Source organism: Pleurodeles waltl, chromosome 2_2, assembly GCF_031143425.1.
Source record: "Pleurodeles waltl isolate 20211129_DDA chromosome 2_2, aPleWal1.hap1.20221129, whole genome shotgun sequence".
Lineage (NCBI taxonomy): Eukaryota > Metazoa > Chordata > Amphibia > Caudata > Salamandridae > Pleurodeles > Pleurodeles waltl.
This window is the reverse complement of record NC_090439.1, coordinates 1,168,920,278-1,168,941,875: the sequence shown is the minus strand read 5'-3', so window position 1 is coordinate 1,168,941,875 and position 21,598 is coordinate 1,168,920,278. Positions and strand designations below refer to the sequence as shown.

Genomic DNA, 21,598 nt, shown 5'->3' with positions numbered 1-21,598 from the left:
CGTTCCCAATATACACGCAAAACGTGGCCCTAAGGAGGAGTGTTCAGCATCTTTCACCTCACCACAGGGGCGGGCGTGTAGGTGGTTCTACAACCATCGTGTCTGTGTGGCAAGTACTGCATGGTTTGGAAAAGGGAAGCCCAGGATCTGGGGAACAACTGGTGCTGACAACATAAGACAGAAGTGATAAGAGTTCAGAAGAAGCTAACTCCAGCCGACGGATGAAAGAATGAAGAATGTAAGAGCAGCTCGTCTTGGCTCATATGAGACGGTGAGAGGCGTAAAAGGCTTGGTATGCGTCTGTCACGAATGCATCAAGTACTGGCTTGTAAGATGCACCCAACCATAAGAGCTGATGCTGCCACGGCGCAACACCAATCGGTCACAGGGTGGACAGTGGTGGAGAGGTTCAGCTTGCGCGGCAAGAACAAACTTCGGTCAGTGGTTCTTGCGCAACCACCACCCTTTAACACCCAATACATAAATCAATAACACCAACAAAACAAAGATGCTACTGTTGTAAGATGCAATATTGCACAAGATGTCCCTGAAGAGTCTCCTCTCTCTCACATCTAACACACATTAATAATGAACCCCATGCCATCATCAACAAGCAACATTACGCAACCTTTCGGTCTACGCAAGAAAACATGGCTTCTTCACCAGTGGGTTCCAACATGCAACAATACTCTGTGAACAGACAACCAATGCTATGGAGACCAGTCTCACCGACACTGGGCCCAGTCCCAGCTCACTCACCCCAGAGTACCCATGAATATCCTCGAAGTATCGAAAGCGCGCCACCCTTCCTCTCGCGGGGGCAGTCTCCTCCGTTGTCATGGCACTCTCGGCCTTCTTCTTCGACTGCTTTGTCTTCTTCTCCCGGAAATTAATGTTGTGAGGGACCTGGAAGCAGAAAGGATTGTGAGAAAGAGAAGCAAAGGGAATCTTGGGATGGACATAAAGAGGAGTGCTTCCATGTAATAGGGATGTAACATTATAAATACTCGACTGGCACTAGCGAAAATTACAATATACTCTGTTAGGTAGTCATAAAGATCAAATCTCCTGGGGCTGGAGAGGAGGAACAGTCCCAGGTGGATCTGCAATTAAAGAATCATGAGGCTGATCAAAGGGATAACAGTGAAACACAAACTTCCTTTGGAACCACCAAGCTAGAGTGAAGGCTGCTGCTGCTGGAGTACTGTGAGTTACAGAAAAAACTCAGTCGTAGAGTGGATCCAATGTTGTGTTGTGGAGGCCATAACTTTGCCACCAGTAATTCCTTAATCACTGCCATCTGGACGGACTCTATGGACACCTTGGCCCGTCTGTGCTCACCTCACATGCCTGGTGATTCCAAAACATATACTCTTTTATCCTCAATCATATAAACTATCACATTTTCAGTTTACAACACTTCCTGGAGACTGAAGTAGGGGCTTCTCTTCCACCAGAGTTCAATCGGAGGTTGCGGTATCTTTTAGAGCAAAATAAATCTTCTGCTTGACAAGTGGCAGGGACTGACGTGTGATGCTTCTGGGGAAAATTAAATCTAAACCTCTCCACCACTTAAGCTACAACTCACCTGCGTGCTAGATCCTTGTGCTTTGATACTAGTAAATGTGGAAAATGTAAGACAATGTCGACTTAACCTTATGTAATAACTAAAGTATGTGAGCTTATTAAGGAGGCAGCAGTAATCCCATAAAGGGATTACTCTATAAATCTGTTGTCTGGTTACACCATGTCTTTCTCAACTGGTTGTCAAGCCCAAGACTATGGTCTCAGACTGCAGTTATTCAAAACCAGACATTAGTTGGTGAAAAGTTCATACTGCCAAGAAATTATTTTGACTGGGTTAAAAAAGGTTATGCAAACACTATGCTTTGTTCAAACAAGTGTAGCAACTTTTCAGTGCTGTATGTGGTAACCAGAGAGTGGTAAGTGTTGCACATTCATATGCCATGAAATGAAGCCAGCCCCAAAATAAAAACCACCTGGGCCACCCTGAGCAGCTCCTTACTGGCCACATTTGAAGGGATTGTAAGCAGTCGTCCTTGATAAAACTCTGAAATGGCTCCAGACAGGGAGGTCAGGCCTTACCTTCTTGAATCGGACCTTAAGGTTGCCCTGCCCGAGCTGAGAGTCGTGGGAGAAGGCTTCATACAGCAGGAGCTCCTGCTCAACGTGGACCTGGGAACAGAGCAGAACGTGAGCAAGGAGCTAGGAGCTTTAATATAGATCAAACAGAGTTCATAAACAAGAGTAAATATAATAAGATATCCAATGAAAAACAATCCATTCTAATAGTTCTCAGCTGTAAGAGGATGGTGACTCTAACCTACATAAGAAGTTGCAGGCTGCTTAAATCCATCAATCAGGATTCCTGTAGAGCGCGTCTAATCACCCGCTAGGGCCTCAAGGCACTCAAGGTTTCATGGAGATATGCCCAAAATGATTGGTAACAAAAACCTACCCTCCATGTTTCAACAGGGACAGTTACAGGAAGGACACGGAAATCTTGGGGGAAACTACTTTTGGTGGATTCCAGCCCAGGGTGTTCCACTCACTCACTAACACTTTGTTACGAGTGGATTTTGTGTTTTTTAAAGTAAGCCTGGCATGCTTCACGCCAACTACCAATTTGGGCCATACTGTAGCAAAAACCCTCTTGTTGAGAGGATGACTTGCCTCAAGGCAACTCTGGTGGGTGTTAATATTACCAAACTCAACAGTAACAGTTTATAAACCTTAAGAGAATGACACCTCAGCTAGGACTCAATCGGTTGCCAACATCTCTGAACAAGCACCGTGCGCTCGGACCCATCTTACTTGCACACTATGGAAAGTGGCACGACAACATGCTTCAATGGGGCAATGTGGAAGCTGGCATGGAAATACTTGAATACATAAATATAGCCAATTTGTGATTTAACGGTTTTATGCAAAGAAGCCTAATATCTCCTGTAACGAGGTAGCCTTTAATCTCAACAAGGTGTGATTGATGTTACAGGCTCAATGTGCTTAAAAGGGCACCTTTTCCAACCCATTCTCATAAAACCCTTGCCAGTGGTAGGACAAGTGAGGGGAGGGATGGTCAATGTAAACTTTATTATTAGTACAACTAAGCATATGAAATATCTAAAACGAATACACAAAAGGAATGAATTCATACCACAAAGTCACACATGGACCTATAAATTCCTCTTTTGTCAAAAAAGTTTAAGTATTTCCTTGAAAAAAAGCTCTCTCCATCTAAAACCCTAAGAAACTGGTCTTTAAATCATATCCGCTGCACTTGTCTTATAAAAGTGACTACATTTGCACACATTGATTACTAAGTTTAGGAAACCAGGCTCTTTGCTGGTGTTCCACCCTCCCCCCGCACAACTACATGCTAATGTTAGGCTCAGACAGTGCACCGGGTCCCTGGTAATCAGGCCCCAGTGTCAGTGGTCTTTCCCCTAAAAGAGTAAAATGGTCTACATGCGTACAGTTGGCACACACTAACACGCCTTTAAGTCCCTAGTTAAAGGCACACCTGGTACCTAGATCACGGGTAGTAAAGAGGATCCCCCTTGGATGCTGCAGCATGCATTATGCCACCTAAGGGACCCCCATACAAACTGTATGCAGACCGCCATCGCAGGCCGCGTGACATGGTGCAAAATGTGTGTGAAAACACGACATGGCACACAAACTGTGTGCCGTGCCCAATTCACTGCGCATAATATATTTAATTCACCCCTACAGCAGGTCTTATTGCCCTAAGGCAGGGTGCATTATACTACATGCGATGGCATGTCTGCATGAGCAGATATGCCCTTGTGCTGTCTAGTTCAGTGGTTCCCAACCTTTTGACTTCTGTGGACCCCCACTTTATCATTAATGGAACCCGGGGACCCCCACTGAATCATTATTGGAATCCAAGGACCCCCCACTGAGTCATTATTGAAAGCTGGGGACCTAATCTGTTAATATTTTTTCCTTTTCTAAGCAGCTGCGGACCCCCTGAGAAGGCTTTGCGGACCCCCAGGTGTCCCCGGACCATAGGTTGTGAACCACTGGTCTAGTTCATTTACTAGATGGTAGAAGTGAACAGGGAAGCCATCTCGGGTATATATATACTGGGCACTGGTCATCACCATTACAGAGCGATGATTATCACAGGACTGAAGATGGACGTGGACGCAGCACTGTAAGGTCGTCTTGTCGTCTTACCAGGAGGTACGGCCGAGTGTGGCGGTTGCCCAGGGCCACCAGCAGCACCTCTTTCACTAGCGGCATCTCCCCCTGCCGCATAACTTCCTCCTTCTTGCTGTCACTCTGAGCGGAAGGCTGGCCAAACGAGCTGTCCACAAGCACTCTCTGGCCCATGGGGAAATTCTTCACCAGAAAGACCAAGCGCCAGTCGGGCAACTGATAGATCTGCAGCATACATGGGAATCAATGGAAGGAAAAAAAACTTAGAAAAAAATACAGGACACACAATGATTTGTAAAACAACTACAACCTGTTCTGGAGATGCCAACCCCTAACTGATATACATTTAAGAGTCCAGGGAAGAGGGACCAAGCTGGGGCATGAATCAAATGAATTACATCACAAGCGGTCTGAGCTTCAGGTCCAGGAAGGGCAAGAAGCAGGGCTTCCATCAGCAACTACATTACAGGTCGCCCACAAACCCCCCCCCCACGGCTTATTGGGCGGAAGGATGTGAGTACTGCTAATATGCTATCTGACTGTTCGCCCTGAGGAAAGTTCCAGTGTATTTTTGCAGCCTTTAAAATCTTGATTATTTCTAAATGATGTTAATGTTGAACCCTCCTTACCCGGTCTACAACCAATGTTAATAATGTTTAAATGTTTGCATTAGACATGTGTTTATGATACATATAGCCCTTCTGTAACATGACACAGGTAAACCCTCTGTGGTGGTCAGCGCATATCCTAGTTATAATGCTGGCTTAACGATATAAAATGCAATCAAGGTATCGCTGCAAAGAGATCTTCATTATGGCCCCCGGTCCGGATGGGCTCTCTGAACCGCAATGTTACCATTCTCCATCTCACTTATGCCCGCCTCATGTGCTTATGCCCGTTACTTTTATTGCTTCTTTGTTTGTTTGTTTATTATATGGTCGAACAAAGTTATATCGCTGGACAGAATATTCTGGGAAATGTTTTTACCGTCGGCCTGAATTACCTGCTATGTACAAATGAGGTATGGTTGAATGTGAGGTATCTGGGGCCTGCCCACAAAAGGCACAGTGTTGGCACAATTACATAATGTCATAGCCACATTGGAATCCTACAAGAAACACAAATCATCACCCCTGGAGCACTGAAGCTGCGTCACAAGTGGAGAGGTCAACTCTTCCCTACATCCTAGTCGGCTTGTGCCCGGTGGACAGCCTTGGACACTAGAGGGTCAGTGATGTACTGATAAAGGGGAATCAGATCGGGTTAGGCTGTCTATGTACACCTATGATGGGGTGGGATGTCTTCGTGGTCCGCTTGTCGGCAGCGCTGTCGGACTGGGTCATGTGCCCATGGGTACTGGGGGGGGACTTCCATGTGGTATTAGACAACACTCGGTCGTTCCCACCCACCTCTGCCAGGGCAGGCGCTGTCCGGCAGGCTAGAGGGCTACAACACTGGGTGGACAGGTGGGGGCTTGCGGACATCTGGCGGATTAGGAACGTAGGACAGCGAGAACACTCGCTTCACTCTTACCCCCACCAGTTACACTCCCGCTTGGATAGATTTCTCTGCTCCTCACATCTTCAATCGCTTATTCCACAGGAAAGACACTGTCTGACCATAACCCTTTGGAAATAAAACTAACTTGAGGAAGAATATTTGCCCCAATCCCCACATAGCGCTTACAACCCACACTCCTGGAAGAGGCAGCATTTAGAGAGACACTAGCTACGTGCATAAATCCATACTTCATTGAAAATACTACCCCAGCATCATCCTCATTGGTTGAATGGGAGGCCTTCAAGGTAGTGATTAGGGGCACGGCTATAGGTGCAGCCGTTGCAAAGCGTTGGGGGGTGTTACTTGCGGTTAATGACAGCGAGGCTACTGACAGGCTACAAGAGGCTAGGATAGCCCGTGCAGAGCTCTTGGATTTACACGTAACAGACTAAAAGGCCTATACACAAAATACACACACTGAGGCAGATAAATCAAGCACACTACTAGCTAGCATGATCTGCCCGGAAACCACACCTATGCCCTGCACTTTCTATCGATACACCCACCCAAGGGACAGTTCCAAAACAATTAGTTATCAATGAGGCATTTTGTGATTACAATGCACAACTTTATGCAGTCCCACCAGCACCAGACCCGGCAAAGATCACCTCTTTTATACACCATGCAACATTACCTAGGGTGGCAGCGGCAGGGCGGGAAGCCCCGAGTGCCCCCATATCAGCAGCTGAAATACATGGGGCGATCAAAGAACTTGTGCGTAACAAAATGCCTGTGTCATACAGTATACTTTTCAAATTCTACTCCTTCTATGCAGCTCGCCTGGCACCCCAATTAGAGAAATTATACAACTCCTCACTTGACATAGGTTCTTTACACCCACCACTTGAGAGCCATGTGCAGGAAGCTGGCTCTGTATATACTATATCAAAATGAGATATCGTGTGCACAGAGTCCAGGGGTTCCCCAGAGGCTTAAAAGAGGCTAAAATAGATAATACTAATGCTCTGTTTTGTGGTGGTGTGGTCGAGCAGTTACGCTTATCAGAGGGTAGTGTTAAGCATTTGTTGTACACACACAGGCAACAAATGAGGAACACACACTCAATGACTAACTCCAGGCCAATGGTTTTTATATAGCAAAAATATATTGTGTTACTTTATTTCTAGAACCACAAGATTCTGATAGCAGGTAAGTAAATTTGCAAGTAAGTAGCAAGCATATGTATCAACACCACTTTGTTTCAATTTGACAAGTTAAACGATTTTAAAGAAAATAGCAATTCAAACACAGTTCTAGGGGGGAAGAAGTTAGTACAGTTTCGAGGTAAGTACAAGACTTACAGTTCCAGTCTCTGGGGGTTAGGATGTCCACAGGTTGGGGTTCAAGTTAACCCCAAACACCCACCACCAGCAACACGGGGTCGGCCGGGCGCAGAGTTCAAAGTTCTTGCAATATTTAAAATTGACTCCTAAGACGACTGGGGCACTCTGAATTGGATCGGCCAGCAGGTACGTACCCGCATCTTGGGAGGGCAGACCTGGGAGGGGGGGGAGGGGGTAGCACAGATCAGCACCAAACACACACCATCATCAGCACAGGGGCGGCCGAGTGCAGGGTGCAAACTTAGCACTGGGCTCCCAACGCTTTTAAATAGGAGGATCCCAAGGGTCACAAGTAGGCTGCAGGCCAGATCCAGGAGGTCGGTTCAGGAAAACTACAGGCTGGACAAAGAGGAGGGCCGTCTGCTGCACCAGATGCAGAGTTCCCCAAGGCCAGGGCACCTTTTGGCATTGGGTACCTTCGTCTGGATCCTTCACAGGAGGGGGGTGCGGGGGGGGGGGGAGAGTCCTCTGGATTTAGTCTGCAGGCATCGTCGTGTAAGTCAGGGTGGGCACTAGGTCAGAATTGGCTGAGGCCACCTCTAGACCATCGGCCATGGGTGTCAGATGCAGAATAGACAGGTCTTGCGGATCCAGGGAGGTTCTAGAGTACTTTGCTGGAGTTCCTTTCTAGACAGGGCCGTTGTCCTTGGGAGATCTTGGTCCTCTAGTGGGCAAGCGGTCCTTTTGTGGCTTTTAAGAAGTCGCTGGTCCTGCAGGATGCGTCGCCTTTTGGTGGCAGGGTCTTTGGGGAGGGGGGGGACAGAGAACTAACCCTATTGATCCCTGTCCTCCAAACCAAGATGGAGGATTCTGCAGGAGGGGGTCACTTCAGCTCTGGACCCCTGGTCCTAGCTGAAGTGGTCACCCCCTGTTTTCCTAATGTTCCCGCTAGACTTGCTACCAAAGGTGGGGCTTTGTCCGGAGGGCGAGCATCGCCACTAGCTAGAGTGCCCTGGGGCACTGTAACAGGAGACCTGAGCCTTTGAGGCTCACAGCCAGGCGTTACAGCCCCTGCAGAGGGGAGATGTGAAGCACCTCCACCCAGAGCACAAAGGCTCTTACCCTATTCAGTCAGAAACTTGTCTGGCGGTGGCAGGCTGGCACAGACTAATTTAGCCAAACATCTAGTGCACATCTGACCAGAGGGCATCTCTAAGATGCCCTCTGGGTGTATTGTACCATAAATACAACACTGGCATCAGTGTGGGTTTATTTTGCTGTGAAGTTTGATACCAAACTTCCCGATCTTCAGTGATGCCATGTAGGAGGCTGGACTGGCTTCTAGTGAGTACCAAGGGGTACTTACACCTTGCACCAGGCCCAGGTATCCCTTATTAGTGTATAGGGGTGTCTAGCAGCTTAGGCTGATAGAAAAGGTAGCTTAGCAGAGCAGCTTAGGCTGAACTAGGAGACGAGTGAAGCTCCTACAGTACCACTAGTGTCATATGCACAATATCATAAGAAAACACAATACACAGATATACTAAAAATAAAGGTACTTTATTTTTATGACAATATGCCAAAGTATCTCAGTGAGTACCCTCAGTATGAGGATAGCAAATATACACAAGATATATGTACACAATACCAAAAATATGCAGTATAGTATTAGAAAACAGTGCAAACAATGTATAGTTCCAATAGGATGCAATGGGGGCACATAGGGATAGGGGCAACACAAACCATATACTCCAAAAGTGGAATGCGAACCACGAATGGACCCCAAACCTATGTGACCTTGTAGAGGGTCGCTGGGACTGTAAGAAAACAGTGAGGGTTAGAAAAATAGCCCACCCCAAGACCCTGAAAAGTGAGTGCAAAGTGCACTAAAGTTCCCCAAAGAGCACAGAAGTCGTGATAGGGGAATTCTGCAGGAAAGTCCAAAACCAGCAATGCAACAACGATGGATTTCCAGACGAGGGTTCCTGTGGAACAAGGGGACCAAGTCCAAAAGTCACAAGCAAGTCGAGAGTGGGCAGATGCCCAGGAAATGTCAGCTGTGGGTGCAAAGAAGCTGCTACTGGACAGTAGAAGCTGAGGATTCTGCAAGAACGACAAGGGCTAGAAACTTCCCCTTTGGAGGATAGATGTCCCACGCCGTGGAGAGTCGTGCAGAAGTGTTTTCCTGCGGAAAGACCGTAAATAAGCCTTGCTAGCTGCAAAGCTCGCGGTTAGGGTTTTTGGGTGCTGCTGTGGCCCAGGAGGGACCAGGATGTCGCCAATTGCGTCAGGGGACAGAGGGGGCGCCCAACAAGACAAGGAGCCCTCTCAGAAGCAGGCAGCACCCGCAGAAGTGCCAGAACAGGCACTACGAAGTGGAGTGAATCGGTGCTCACCCGAAGTTGCACAAGAGAGTCCCACGCCGCCGGAGGACAACTCAGGAGGTCGTGCAATGCAGGTTAGAGTGCCGTGGACCCAGGCTTGGCTGTGCACAAAGGAAATCTTCGTGAAGGGCACAGGAGCCGGAGTAGCTGCAAAACACTCGGTTCCCAGCAATGCAGTCTGGCGTGGGGAGGCAAGGACTTACCTCCACCAAACTTGGACTGAAGAGTCACTGGACCTTGGGAGTCACTTGGACAGATTTGCTGAGTTCAAGGGACCTCGCTCGTCGTGCTGAGAGGAGACCCAGAGGACCGGTGATGCAGTTCGTTGGTGCCTGCGGTTGCAGGGGGAAGATTCCGTCGACCCACGGGAGATTTCTTCGGAGCTTCTAGTGCAGAGAGGAGGCAGACTACCCCCACAGCATGCACCACCAGGAAAACAGTCGAGAAGGCGGCAGGATCAGCGTTACAGAGTTGCAGTAGTCGTCTTTGCTACTATGTTGCAGGTTTGCAGGCTTCCAGCGCGGTCAGCAGTCGATTCCTTGGCAGAAGGTGAAGAGAGAGATGCAGAGGAACTCGGATGAGCTCTTGCATTCGTTATCTCAGGAATCCCAAGAGACAGAGACCCTAAATAGCCAGAAAAGAGGGTTTGGCTACTTAGGAGAGAGGATAGGCTAGCAACACCTGAAGGAGCCTATCACAAGGAGTCTCTGACGTCACCTGGTGGCACTGGCCACTCAGAGCAGTCCAGTGTGCCAGCAGCACCTCTGTTTCCAAGATGGCAGAGGTCTGGAGCACACTGGAGGAGCTCTGGGCACCTCCCAGGGGAGGTACAGGTCAGGGGAGTGGTCACTCCCCTTTCCTTTGTCCAGTTTTGCACCAGAGCAGGGCTAAGGGGTCCCTGAACCGGTGTAGACTGGCTTATGCAGAATTGGGCACATCTGTGCCCAAGAAAGCATTTCCAGAGGCTGGGGGAGGCTACTCCTCCCCTGCCTTCACACCATTTTCCAAAGGGAGAGGGTGTCACACCCTCTCTCAGAGGAAGTCCTTTGTTCTGCCATCCTGGGCCAGGCCTGGCTGGACCCCAGGAGGGCAGCTGCCTGTCTGAGGGGCTGGCAGCAGCAGCTGCAGTGAAACCCCAGGAAGGGCAGTTTGGCAGTACCCGGGTCTGTGCTACAGACCACTGGGATCATGGGATTGTGCCAACTATGCCAGGATGGTATAGAGGGGGCAATTCCATGATCATAGACATGTTACATGGCCATATTCGGAGTTACCATTGTGAAGCTACATATAGGTAGTGACCTATATGTAGTGCACGCGTGTAATGGTGTCCCCGCACTCACAAAGTCCGGGGAATTGGCTCTGAACAATGTGGGGGCACCTTGGCTAGTGCCAGAGTGCCCTCACACTAAGTAACTTTGCACCTAACCTTTACCAGGTAAAGGTTAGACATATAGGTGACTTATAAGTTACTTAAGTGCAGTGGTAAATGGCTGTGAAATAACGTGGACGTTATTTCACTCAGGCTGCAGTGGCAGGCCTGTGTAAGAATTGTCAGAGCTCCCTATGGGTGGCAAAAGAAATGCTGCAGCCCATAGGGATCTCCTGGAACCCCAATACCCTGGGTACCTCAGTACCATATACTAGGGAATTATAAGGGTGTTCCAGTATGCCAATGTGAATTGGTAAAATTGGTCACTAGCCTGTTAGTGACAATTTAGAAAGAAGTGAGAGAGCATAACCACTGAGGTTCTGATTAGCAGAGCCTCAGTGAGACAGTTAGTCATAACACAGGTAACACATACAGGGCACACTTATGAGCACTGGGGCCCTGGCTGGCAGGGTCCCAGTGACACATACAACTAAAACAACATATATACAGTGAAATATGGGGGTAACATGCCAGGCAAGATGGTACTTTCCTACATGCCATCATGGAGGTGTGGAGTCCGTAATGACAAACTCCCAGACCATATACTTAATATGGCCACCCTGTACTTACAATGTCTAAGAATTGACTTAGACACTTTAGGGACATAGGCGGTCATTCTGACCGCGGCGGGCGGCAGTCGCCGCCCGCCATGAGGTTACCGCCGAATGACCGCCCCGCGGTCAAAAGACCGCGGCGGCCATTCCAACTTTCCCGCTGGGCCGGCGGGCGACCGCCAAAAGGCTGCCCTCCGGCCCAGCGGGAAAGCCCCTGCAACGAGGAAGCCGGCTCCGAATGGAGCCGGCGGAGTTGCAGGGGTGCGACGGGTGTAGTGGCACCCGTCGCGATTTTCACTGTCTGCTAAGCAGACAGTGAAAATCTGTATGGGGCCCTGTGAGGGGGCCCCTGCACTGCCCATGCCAGTGGCATGGGCAGTGCAGGGTGTAGGAAGTTGGCTCTGTATGTGCTATTTCAAAGTAAGGAATAGCATGCACAGAGTCCAAGGGTTCCCCTTAGAGGTAAAATAGTGGTAAAAATAGATAATACTAATGCTCTATTTTGTGGTAGTGTGGTCGAGCAGTAGGCTTATCCAAGGAGTAGTGTTAAGCATTTGTTGTACATACACATAGACAATAAATGAGGTACACACACTCAGAGACAAATCCAGCCAATAGGTTTTTGTATAGAAAAATATCTTTTCTTAGTTTATTTTAAGAACCACAGGTTCAAATTCTACATGTAATATCTCATTCGAAAGGTATTGCAGGTAAGTACTTTAGGAACTTCAAATCATCAAAATTGCATGTATACTTTTCAAGTTATTCACAAATAGCTGTTTTAAAAGTGGACACAGTGCAATTTTCACAGTTCCTAGGGGAGGTAAGTATTTGTTAGGTTAACCAGGTAAGTAAGACACTTACAGGGCTTAGTTCTTGGTCCAAGGTAGCCCACCGTTGGGGGTTCAGAGCAACCCCAAAGTCACCACACCAGCAGCTCAGGGCCGGTCAGGTGCAGAGTTCAAAGTGGTGCCCAAAACACATAGGCTAGAATGGAGAGAAGGGGGTGCCCCGGTTCCGGTCTGCTTGCAGGTAAGTACCCGCGTCTTCGGAGGGCAGACCAGGGGGGTTTTGTAGGGCACCGGGGGGGACACAAGCCCACACAGAAATTTCACCCTCAGCAGCGCGGGGGCGGCCGGGTGCAGTGTAGAAACAAGCGTCGGGTTTGTAATGGAAGTCAATGGGAGATCTAGGGATCTCTTCAGCGCTGCAGGCAGGCAAGGGGGGGGGGGTTCCTCGGGGAAACCTCCACTTGGTCAAGGGAGAGGGACTCCTGGGGGTCACTCCTCCAGTGAAAGTCCGGTCCTTCAGGTCCTGGGGGCTGCGGGTGCAGGGTCTCTCCCAGGTGTCGGGACTTAGGATTCAAAGAGTCGCGGTCAGGGGAAGCCTCGGGATTCCCTCTGCAGGCGGCGCTGTGGGGGCTCAGGGGGGACAGGTTTTTGTACTCACAGTCTTAGAGTAGTCCTGGGGTCCCTCCTGAGGTGTTGGATCGCCACCAGCCGAGTCGGGGTCGCCGGGTGCAGTGTTGCAAGTCTCACGCTTCTTGCGGGGAGCTTGCAGGGTTCTTTAAAGCTGCTGGAAACAAAGTTGCAGCTTTTCTTGGAGCAGGTCCGCTGTCCTCGGGAGTTTCTTGTCTTTTCGAAGCAGGGGCAGTCCTCAGAGGATGTCGAGGTCGCTGGTCCCTTTGGAAGGCGTCGCTGGAGCAGGATCTTTGGAAGGCAGGAGACAGGCCGGTGAGTTTCTGGAGCCAAGGCAGTTGTCGTCTTCTGGTCTTCCTCTGCAGGGGTTTTTCAGCTAGGCAGTCCTTCTTCTTGTAGTTGCAGGAATCTAATTTTCTAGGGTTCAGGGTAGCCCTTAAATACTAAATTTAAGGGCGTGTTTAGGTCTGGGGGGTTAGTAGCCAATGGCTACTAGCCCTGAGGGTGGGTACACCCTCTTTGTGCCTCCTCCCAAGGGGAGGGGGTCACAATCCTAACCCTATTGGGGGAATCCTCCATCTGCAAGATGGAGGATTTCTAAAAGTTAGAGTCACTTCAGCTCAGGACACCTTAGGGGCTGTCCTGACTGGCCAGTGACTCCTCCTTGTTGCTTTCTTTGTTCCCTCCAGCCTTGCCGCCAAAAGTGGGGGCCGTGGCCGGAGGGGGCGGGCAACTCCACTAAGCTGGAGTGCCCTGCTGGGCTGTGACAAAGGGGTGAGCCTTTGAGGCTCACCGCCAGGTGTCACAGCTCCTGCCTGGGGGAGGTGTTAGCATCTCCACCCAGTGCAGGCTTTGTTACTGGCCTCAGAGTGACAAAGGCACTCTCCCCATGGGGCCAGCAACATGTCTCTGGTGTGGCAGGCTGCTGGAACTAGTCAGCCTACACAGACAGTCGGTTAAGTTTCAGGGGGCACCTCTAAGGTGCCCTCTGGGGTGTATTTTGCAATAAAATGTACACTGGCATCAGTGTGCATTTATTGTGCTGAGAAGTTTGATACCAAACTTCCCAGTTTTCAGTGTAGCCATTATGGTGCTGTGGAGTTCGTGTTTGACAGACTCCCAGACCATATACTCTTATGGCTATCCTGCACTTACAATGTCTAAGGTTTTGTTTAGACACTGTAGGGGTACCATGCTCATGCACTGGTATCCTCACCTATGGTATAGTGCACCCTGCCTTAGGGCTGTAAGGCCTGCTAGAGGGGTGTCTTACCTATACTGCATAGGCAGTGAGAGGCTGGCATGGCACCCTGAGGGGAGTGCCATGTCGACTTACTCGTTTTGTCCTCACTAGCACACACAAGCTGGCAAGCAGTGTGTCTGTGCTGAGTGAGAGGTCTCCAGGGTGGCATAAGACATGCTGCAGCCCTTAGAGACCTTCCTTGGCATCAGGGCCCTTGGTACTAGAAGTTCCAGTTACAAGGGACTTATCTGGATGCCAGGGTCTGCCAATTGTGGATACAAAAGTACAGGTTAGGGAAAGAACACTGGTGCTGGGGCCTGGTTAGCAGGCCTCAGCACACTTTCAATTGTAAACATAGCATCAGCAAAGGCAAAAAGTCAGGGGGCAACCATGCCAAGGAGGCATTTCCTTACACAGGGGCCCCCAGGGGCCCCACGACACCCGTTCCCGCCATCCTGGTTCTGGCGGTGAAGACCGCCAGAAACAGGCTGGCGGGAAGGGGGTCGGAATCCCCGTGCCATTGAGGATTCTCTGGGCTCGGGGAAAACCGCTGGGAAACCGCTGGTTCCCCTTTTCTGACTGCGGCTTTACCGCCGCGGTCAGAATAGCCCAGGAAGCACCGCCAGCCTGTTGGCGGTGCTTCCGCTGCCCTCCGCCAGGGTCGGAATGACCCCCATAGTGCTCATGCAGCTATGCCCTCACCTGTGGTATAGGGCACCCTGCCTTAGGGCTGTAATGCCTGCTAGAGGGGTGACTTACCTATGCCACAGGCAGTGGTTTGTGGGTATGGCATCCTGAGTGGGGTGCCACGTTGACTTTTATCTTTTTCTCCCCACCAGCACACACAGGCTGCAATGGCAGTGTGCATGTGCTGAGTGAGGGGTCCCTTAGGGTGGCGTAATACATGGAAGACCCTCCCTGGTCACAGAGCCCTTAGTACCACTGGTAACTTTTACAAGGAACTTAACTGTGTTCCAGGGGGGTGCCAACTGTTGGAACAATGGTACAATTTTAGGGAAAGAACACGGGTGCTGACGCCTGGTTAGCAGGATCCCAGCACACTCTTAGTCAAGTCAGCATCAATACCAGGCAAAAAGTGGGGGGGAACCATGCCAAAAGGGGCACTTTCCTACACATTGGTAACCTCTTTATGAAAACCAGAAAAGTCACCTGAGGGCCTAAAATCCTATAGACCCTTGTCTTTATTGAATACAGCATATAAAATAGTAAGTAAATCACTTGTGTGCCGGCTCCCCCCGCTACTACTGAGATTATTACACACAGATCAGTGTGGCTTTGTACCCCAGAAGAAGTACCTTCCTTAATATCCGTCGCCTATTTCAGGTATTGGACGCTGCTCGTGGATACCATCCCTTAGCCGGCTGCGTGTGTTGAGATATACGTCAGACCTTTGACACGCTGGGATGGGATAACATGGTAGCGACCTTAACCAAACTTGGCATTCCTGAAAACGACATTAAGTGGGGGACCCTACTATACTCATCTCCGCAGCTCGTGATCCTTTGGGACCTCGTATTTCCACCTCATATCAGATTGCACGAGGGACACGACAGGGATGCCCACTGTCACCGCTGCTGTTTGACCTCCCGATTGGAACCTATTGCGCAGCGACTCTGAAATGAAACAGCCAACTGGGGAATACCGATAGGCAATGTGGCCCACTCCGTGTCCTTATATGGTGACAATATGTTACTATATTTGAAAACTTTACAATGAAACATAACCAGTCTGGGCAACTTATTGTCTTACTTGGGGCAATGTGAGGACTGCAGATTAATGGAAATAAATCTTATGCATACTTTACACCCACATTCGCAGAACCCACTTTACAGCTCGGTACCATTACTGTACCCGTAGCTACACACTCATTCCGATACTTAAGGACCACACAGGACATACTAGAGGGCAAAATAGTCTGCACCATCACCTCGCTAGCTTCACAGGTAGCGTTCTGGATGTCACTCCCTTCATCAGTCGCAGGGCGCTTAGCACTGCCAAAAACGGCAATGCTCCCTCGCTTAGTATATCACTCTGTCAATCTTCCAGTGGTAATATCGGCCTCGGTATTCAAACTACTGAACACTATGCTCGTGGGACTTCAAGGGGCTACGGACATCGCAGGGTTCGTCTAACAAAACTGCAGTTGCCAGTAGACAGCGGCGGCCTAGGAGCCCCTGTTTCAAGGCCTACTTAGTGGCTGTACTCCAGGCTGTCTGGCCGAAACTTGGCCGAAACAGGGTATACCACGGAACAGATTGGACGAGGGCACCACCCCATCCGCTTACTATGTCCAGGAGCGACGGTCCCCCCTTGGTGCTCTCTTTTAGTACACATAGCCATGACCCACTAAACAAATGGTGAAGAATTACACAGCCTGTACGGTACCATGTGAACGAATATCCCCTTATACGGCCCCTTGCAGGTACTCTGGAGTTAAGCAGACCAGCCCAGTGGAAGCAAGAAGGAGTAGCAACAGTGGGCTCATTATTTCAGGATGGTGTGATGATACTGCATGAAGACTTCGTGCACACGCATGGACTACCAGGCGATTTGTTCCTTATACATGCAAGTATTCAAAGGTAGGTCTTCCAACATTGGGCTCCTGACAGGAAAGAACCAGATACACATGCACCACTCCAGGCGCTGCACTTAATGGGGCATGGTAGGCACCCAGCGCAATGCATTTACCATACCCTCCGAACACAGCTACAGATAGCGCTCTCTTACCTGAAGACAGGCGGGAAGAAGACCGGCTCTGTGAATTTTCGAATAAAGAAAGGGCTACTCTGCTGACACACCCAGCTAAAGATTCTCGCAATTCAAGGTTTAAGTTCATTCTATTTTCCATCTTACACAAAGCATACCTCAGCCCACATAATAATACCCACATGTTTCCCTCGGCCTCCTCTACATACCTCTGTTGCTCTGCAGAGAACACGGACCTCCTCCACATGCTATGGTCTTGTTAGACCATAACGGGTCACTGGACTGTTGACTCTTTCCAACCCCCAAGTATTCCAAAGTCGCCCTACGTTTCATTGATCTAGCTCCAATATTAGCAAAGCGGTTGATAACCAGGTGCTGGAAACCTACGGTGCCCTCTCAGGTGCCTTTGTGGCACGACGAGGTCCTTCACTTGGAAAAGCAAAGTAGCGCATTGAGACGGGAAGAATACAGAGGACTACAGAGAACCCCCATCTCTCTTGAATGGGATGCTCTCCTAGAAATGTTTTGGGCACAAGTCAAGGCCTCTGATGGGAAGTAAAGATTGTCCGACTAGGCAGCGCAGCTTTGGGTTCGATTGCCCCTCCTCGGAAATTTCCTTGACTGAAGTACACATAAGTGCAATCCAACCCTCACGACGATTTGCAACTTGGATGACCTACTACTCTACACCGGGAGTGCACCAGTTACCCACTGTACTGCATATTGCACATTTTTGTGTCATCAATCATGCTCCAATGTCTGCTAAAACTTGGTACTATAAACCTACCTAAAGTAACAACATTTGCAAGTGATAATGTTTGGTTATAGGGATGGGTGGGAGGGATTTATTATTGTTGTTTATACCAATGACTAATTGGAATTTTAATCCTGTATATAACACCTGTGAAAGACTTTCTTAATATATTCTGCGATGCACATATGGTCTCAATGGCCATTTGCTGAATGTATCTTGACTGTGATATCTTAAAACAAAATGAAGTTTGTGGAAAAAAAAAAAAGGTATGAACTTCAACCGTCGAACATGCATGACTTTCTAAAAGCTATGTGCCCATCAAGCATGTCATTACCATTGCAAGCGTGACTGGTAAAATTGCAAATTTAACAATACCCAGCAAAAAGGGTGTGACTCCACAGCAGACCTGTGCCACAATTCCTCTGGAAGCCATGGATCTATGAGATGTAGTAGGATCTGTTGTACTTAGTAGGGACCGCGATCTGCTGACTCAGCACTAAGAGCCACAGGCTGTTCCAGAAATGCAATGTAACCGCTGAATCATGGGGCGCAGTCCAGGTACTGCTTGGGCCAACAAGCACTGATAGACTGCAAGAAGTCCTTTCACTGCATCTAAAATAAACTGCACCCAAAGACTAGCGGAAAAGTAGGAATAGCTTTAAGTTAAAGCACATTACCTCAAGGTTTGTGCCAAGCCTGCCAGGAGAGCCAGGACCACAGTGCATATCCTATCTACAGCAATAAACCTCTGCTTTCATCATCCACACTCGAGAGAGTGGATTCATACTTGTAAGGAAATGCCTCCTTGGCATGGTTGCCCCCTGACTTTTTGCCTTTGCTGATGCTATGTTTACAATTGAAAGTGTGCTGAGGCCTGCTAACCAGGCCCCAGCACCAGTGTTCTTTCCCTAACCTGTACTTTTGTATCCACAATTGGCAGACCCTGGCATCCAGATAAGTCCCTTGTAACTGGTACTTCTAGTACCAAGGGCCCTGATGCCAAGGAAGGTCTCTAAGGGCTGCAGCATGTCTTATGCCACCCTGGAGACCTCTCACTCAGCACAGACACACTGCTTGCCAGCTTGTGTGTGCTAGTGAGAACAAAACGAGTAAGTCGACATGGCACTCCCCTCAGGGTGCCATGCCAGCCTCTCACTGCCTATGCAGTATAGGTAAGACACCCCTCTAGCAGGCCTTACAGCCCTAAGGCAGGGTGCACTATACCATAGGTGAGGGTACCAGTGCATGAGCACTGTACCCCTACAGTGTCTAAGCAAAACCTTAGACATTGTAAGTGCAGGGTAGCCATAAGAGTATATGGTCTGGGAGTCTGTTTTACACGAACTCCACAGCACCATAATGGCTACACTGAAAACTGGGAAGTTTGGTATCAAACTTCTCAGCACAATAAATGCACACTGATGCCAGTGTACATTTTGTTGCAAAATACACCCCAGAGGGCACCTTAGAGGTGCCCCCTGAAACTTAACCGACTATCTGTGTAGGCTGACTAGTTCCATCAGCCTGCCACACTAGAGACATGTTGCTGGCCCCATGGGGAGAGTGCCTTTGTCACTCTGAGGCCAGTAACAAAGCCTGCACTGGGTGGAGATGCTAACACCTCCCCCAGGCAGGAACTGTAACACCTGGCGGTGAGCCTCAAAGGCTCACCCCTTTGTCACAGCCCAGCAGGGCACTCCAGCTTAGTGGAGTTGCCCGCCCCCTCCGGCCACGGCCCCCACTTTTGGCGGCAAGGCTGGAGGGAACAAAGAAAGCAACAAGGAGGAGTCACTGGCCAGTCAGGACAGCCCCTAAGGTGTCCTGAGCTGAGGTGACTCTAACTTTTAGAAATCCTCCATCTTCAGATGGAGGATTCCCCCAATAGGGTTAGGATTGTGACCCCCTCCCCTTGGGAGGAGGCACAAAGAGGGTGTACCCACCCTCAGGGCTAGTAGCCATTGGCTACTAACCCCCCAGACCTAAACACGCCCTTAAATTTAGTATTTAAGGGCTACCCTGAACCCTAGAAAATCAGATTCCTGCAACAACAAGAAGAAGGACTGCCTAGCTGAAAACCCCTGCAGAGGAAGACCAGAAGACAACAACTGCCTTGGCTCCAGAAACTCACCGGCCTGTCTCCTGCCTTCCAAAGAACTCTGCTCCAGCGACGCCTTCCAAAGGGACCAGCGACCTCTGAATCCTCTGAGGACTGCCCTGCTTCGACGACGACAAGAAACTCCCGAGGACAGCGGACCTGCTCCAAAAAGACTGCAACTTTATCCAAAGGAGCAGCTTTAAAGAACCCTGCAATCTCCCCGCAAGAAGCGTGAGACTTGCAACACTGCACCCGGCGACCCCGACTCGGCTGGTGGAGAACCAACACCTCAGGGAGGACCCCCGGACTACTCTACGACTGTGAGTACCAAAACCTGTCCCCCCTGAGCCCCCACAGCGCCGCCTGCAGAGGGAATCCCGAGGCTTCCCCTGACCGCGACTCTCTGAAACCTAAGTCCCGACGCCTGGAAAAGACCCTGCACCCGCAGCCCCCAGGACCTGAAGGACCGGACTTTCACTGCAGAAGTGACCCCCAGGAGTCCCTCTCCCTTGCCCAAGTGGAGGTTTCCCCGAGGAAGCCCCCCTTGCCTGCCTGCAGCGCTGAAGAGATCCCTTGATCTCTCATTGACTTACATTGCGAACCCGACGCTTGTTCGAACACTGCACCCGGCCGCCCCCGTGCCGCTGAGGGTGAAATTTCTGTGTGGGCTTGTGTCCCCCCCGGTGCCCTACAAAACCCCCCTGGTCTGCCCCCCGAAGATGCGGGTACTTACCTGCTGGCAGACTGGAACCGGGGCACCCCCTTCTCTCCATTGAAGCCTATGCGTTTTGGGCACCACTTTGAACTCTGCACCTGACCGGCCCTGAGCTGCTGGTGTGGTAACTTTGGGGTTGCTCTGAACCCCCAACGGTGGGCTACTGTGGACCAAGAACTGAACCCTGTAAGTGTCTTACTTACCTGGTAAAACTAACAAAAACTTACCTCCCCCAGGAACTGTGTAAATTGCACTGTGTCCACTTTTAAAATAGCCATTTGTGAATAACTTGAAAAGTATACATGCAATTGAAATGATTCAAAGTTCCTAATGTACTTACCTGCAATACCTTTCAAACAAGATATTACATGTTAAATTTGAACCTGTGGTTCTTAAAATAAACTAAGAAAAGATATTTTTCTATAACAAAACCTATTGGCTGGATTTGTCTCCGAGTGTGTGTACCTCATTTATTGTCTATGTGTATGTACAACAAATGCTTAACACTACTCCTTGGATAAGCCTACTGCTCGACCACACTACCACAAAATAGAGCATTAGTATTATCTATTTTTACCACTATTTTACCTCTAAGGGGAACCCTTGGACTCTGTGCATGCTATTCCTTACTTTGAAATAGCACATACAGAGCCAACTTCCTACAATACTACTTACTCAAATCCTCACCGCTGAAAACATTCAGCTTTAACTCAGTTACCACTAATGCACTGGGGGTATGTTTAGAAACCTCCTCTGTTGAACATTAAAAATGAAAGAACGCAACAGAGTAAGAAGCAATCCCCTGATGAGAGGAGGAGACTGGAAAGTGAGATTCTTACCTCCATTGTGCCTGTTTCCCGCACAAGTACACACCAGTGGGTGGGCTCCAGTTTGGAATGGACCGGTTCTTTGTCATTTAAAGGAAAGCTGATCCGTCGGGGTTCCTCCTTGCCAGGGCTGAAGATAGTGCCGGTGTCCCCATACAGCATCTCCTCCTCATCGTCAACAGTGTTACTAGATTTATACAAGAGCAGAGTGAGAAAAGCTCCACTAACCTGTAAACTCTGCTGTTCGTCAATCACTTCTGAGCAGGTCAGACCAGAACCCTTGCAAATATACTTCAATTTCCTACATTAGCCTAAAAATGCCTCTTGAATGCCCTCACAGAGGACCAATACATCTCTGAACAAAAGACATCCACAGCTCACAAAAATGAGGATAAACCTA

The 21,598-nt window shown here is 49.3% G+C and overlaps 1 protein-coding gene across 1 annotated transcript in view; it reads right to left on the bottom strand.

Annotated features, from left to right (window-relative positions):
• CPSF1 (cleavage and polyadenylation specific factor 1) overlaps positions 1–21,598 on the bottom strand; it is a 274,839-nt gene that overhangs the window by 150,428 nt on the left and 102,813 nt on the right. Inside the window, exons 22-25 of the mRNA XM_069221150.1 lie at positions 21,211–21,385; positions 4,225–4,431; positions 2,107–2,196; positions 760–906 (exon numbers count right to left, since the gene is read on the bottom strand). Of these exons, the coding sequence (XP_069077251.1) occupies positions 760–906; positions 2,107–2,196; positions 4,225–4,431; positions 21,211–21,385 (619 nt within the window). The remainder of the gene's footprint in view (positions 1–759; positions 907–2,106; positions 2,197–4,224; positions 4,432–21,210; positions 21,386–21,598) is intronic.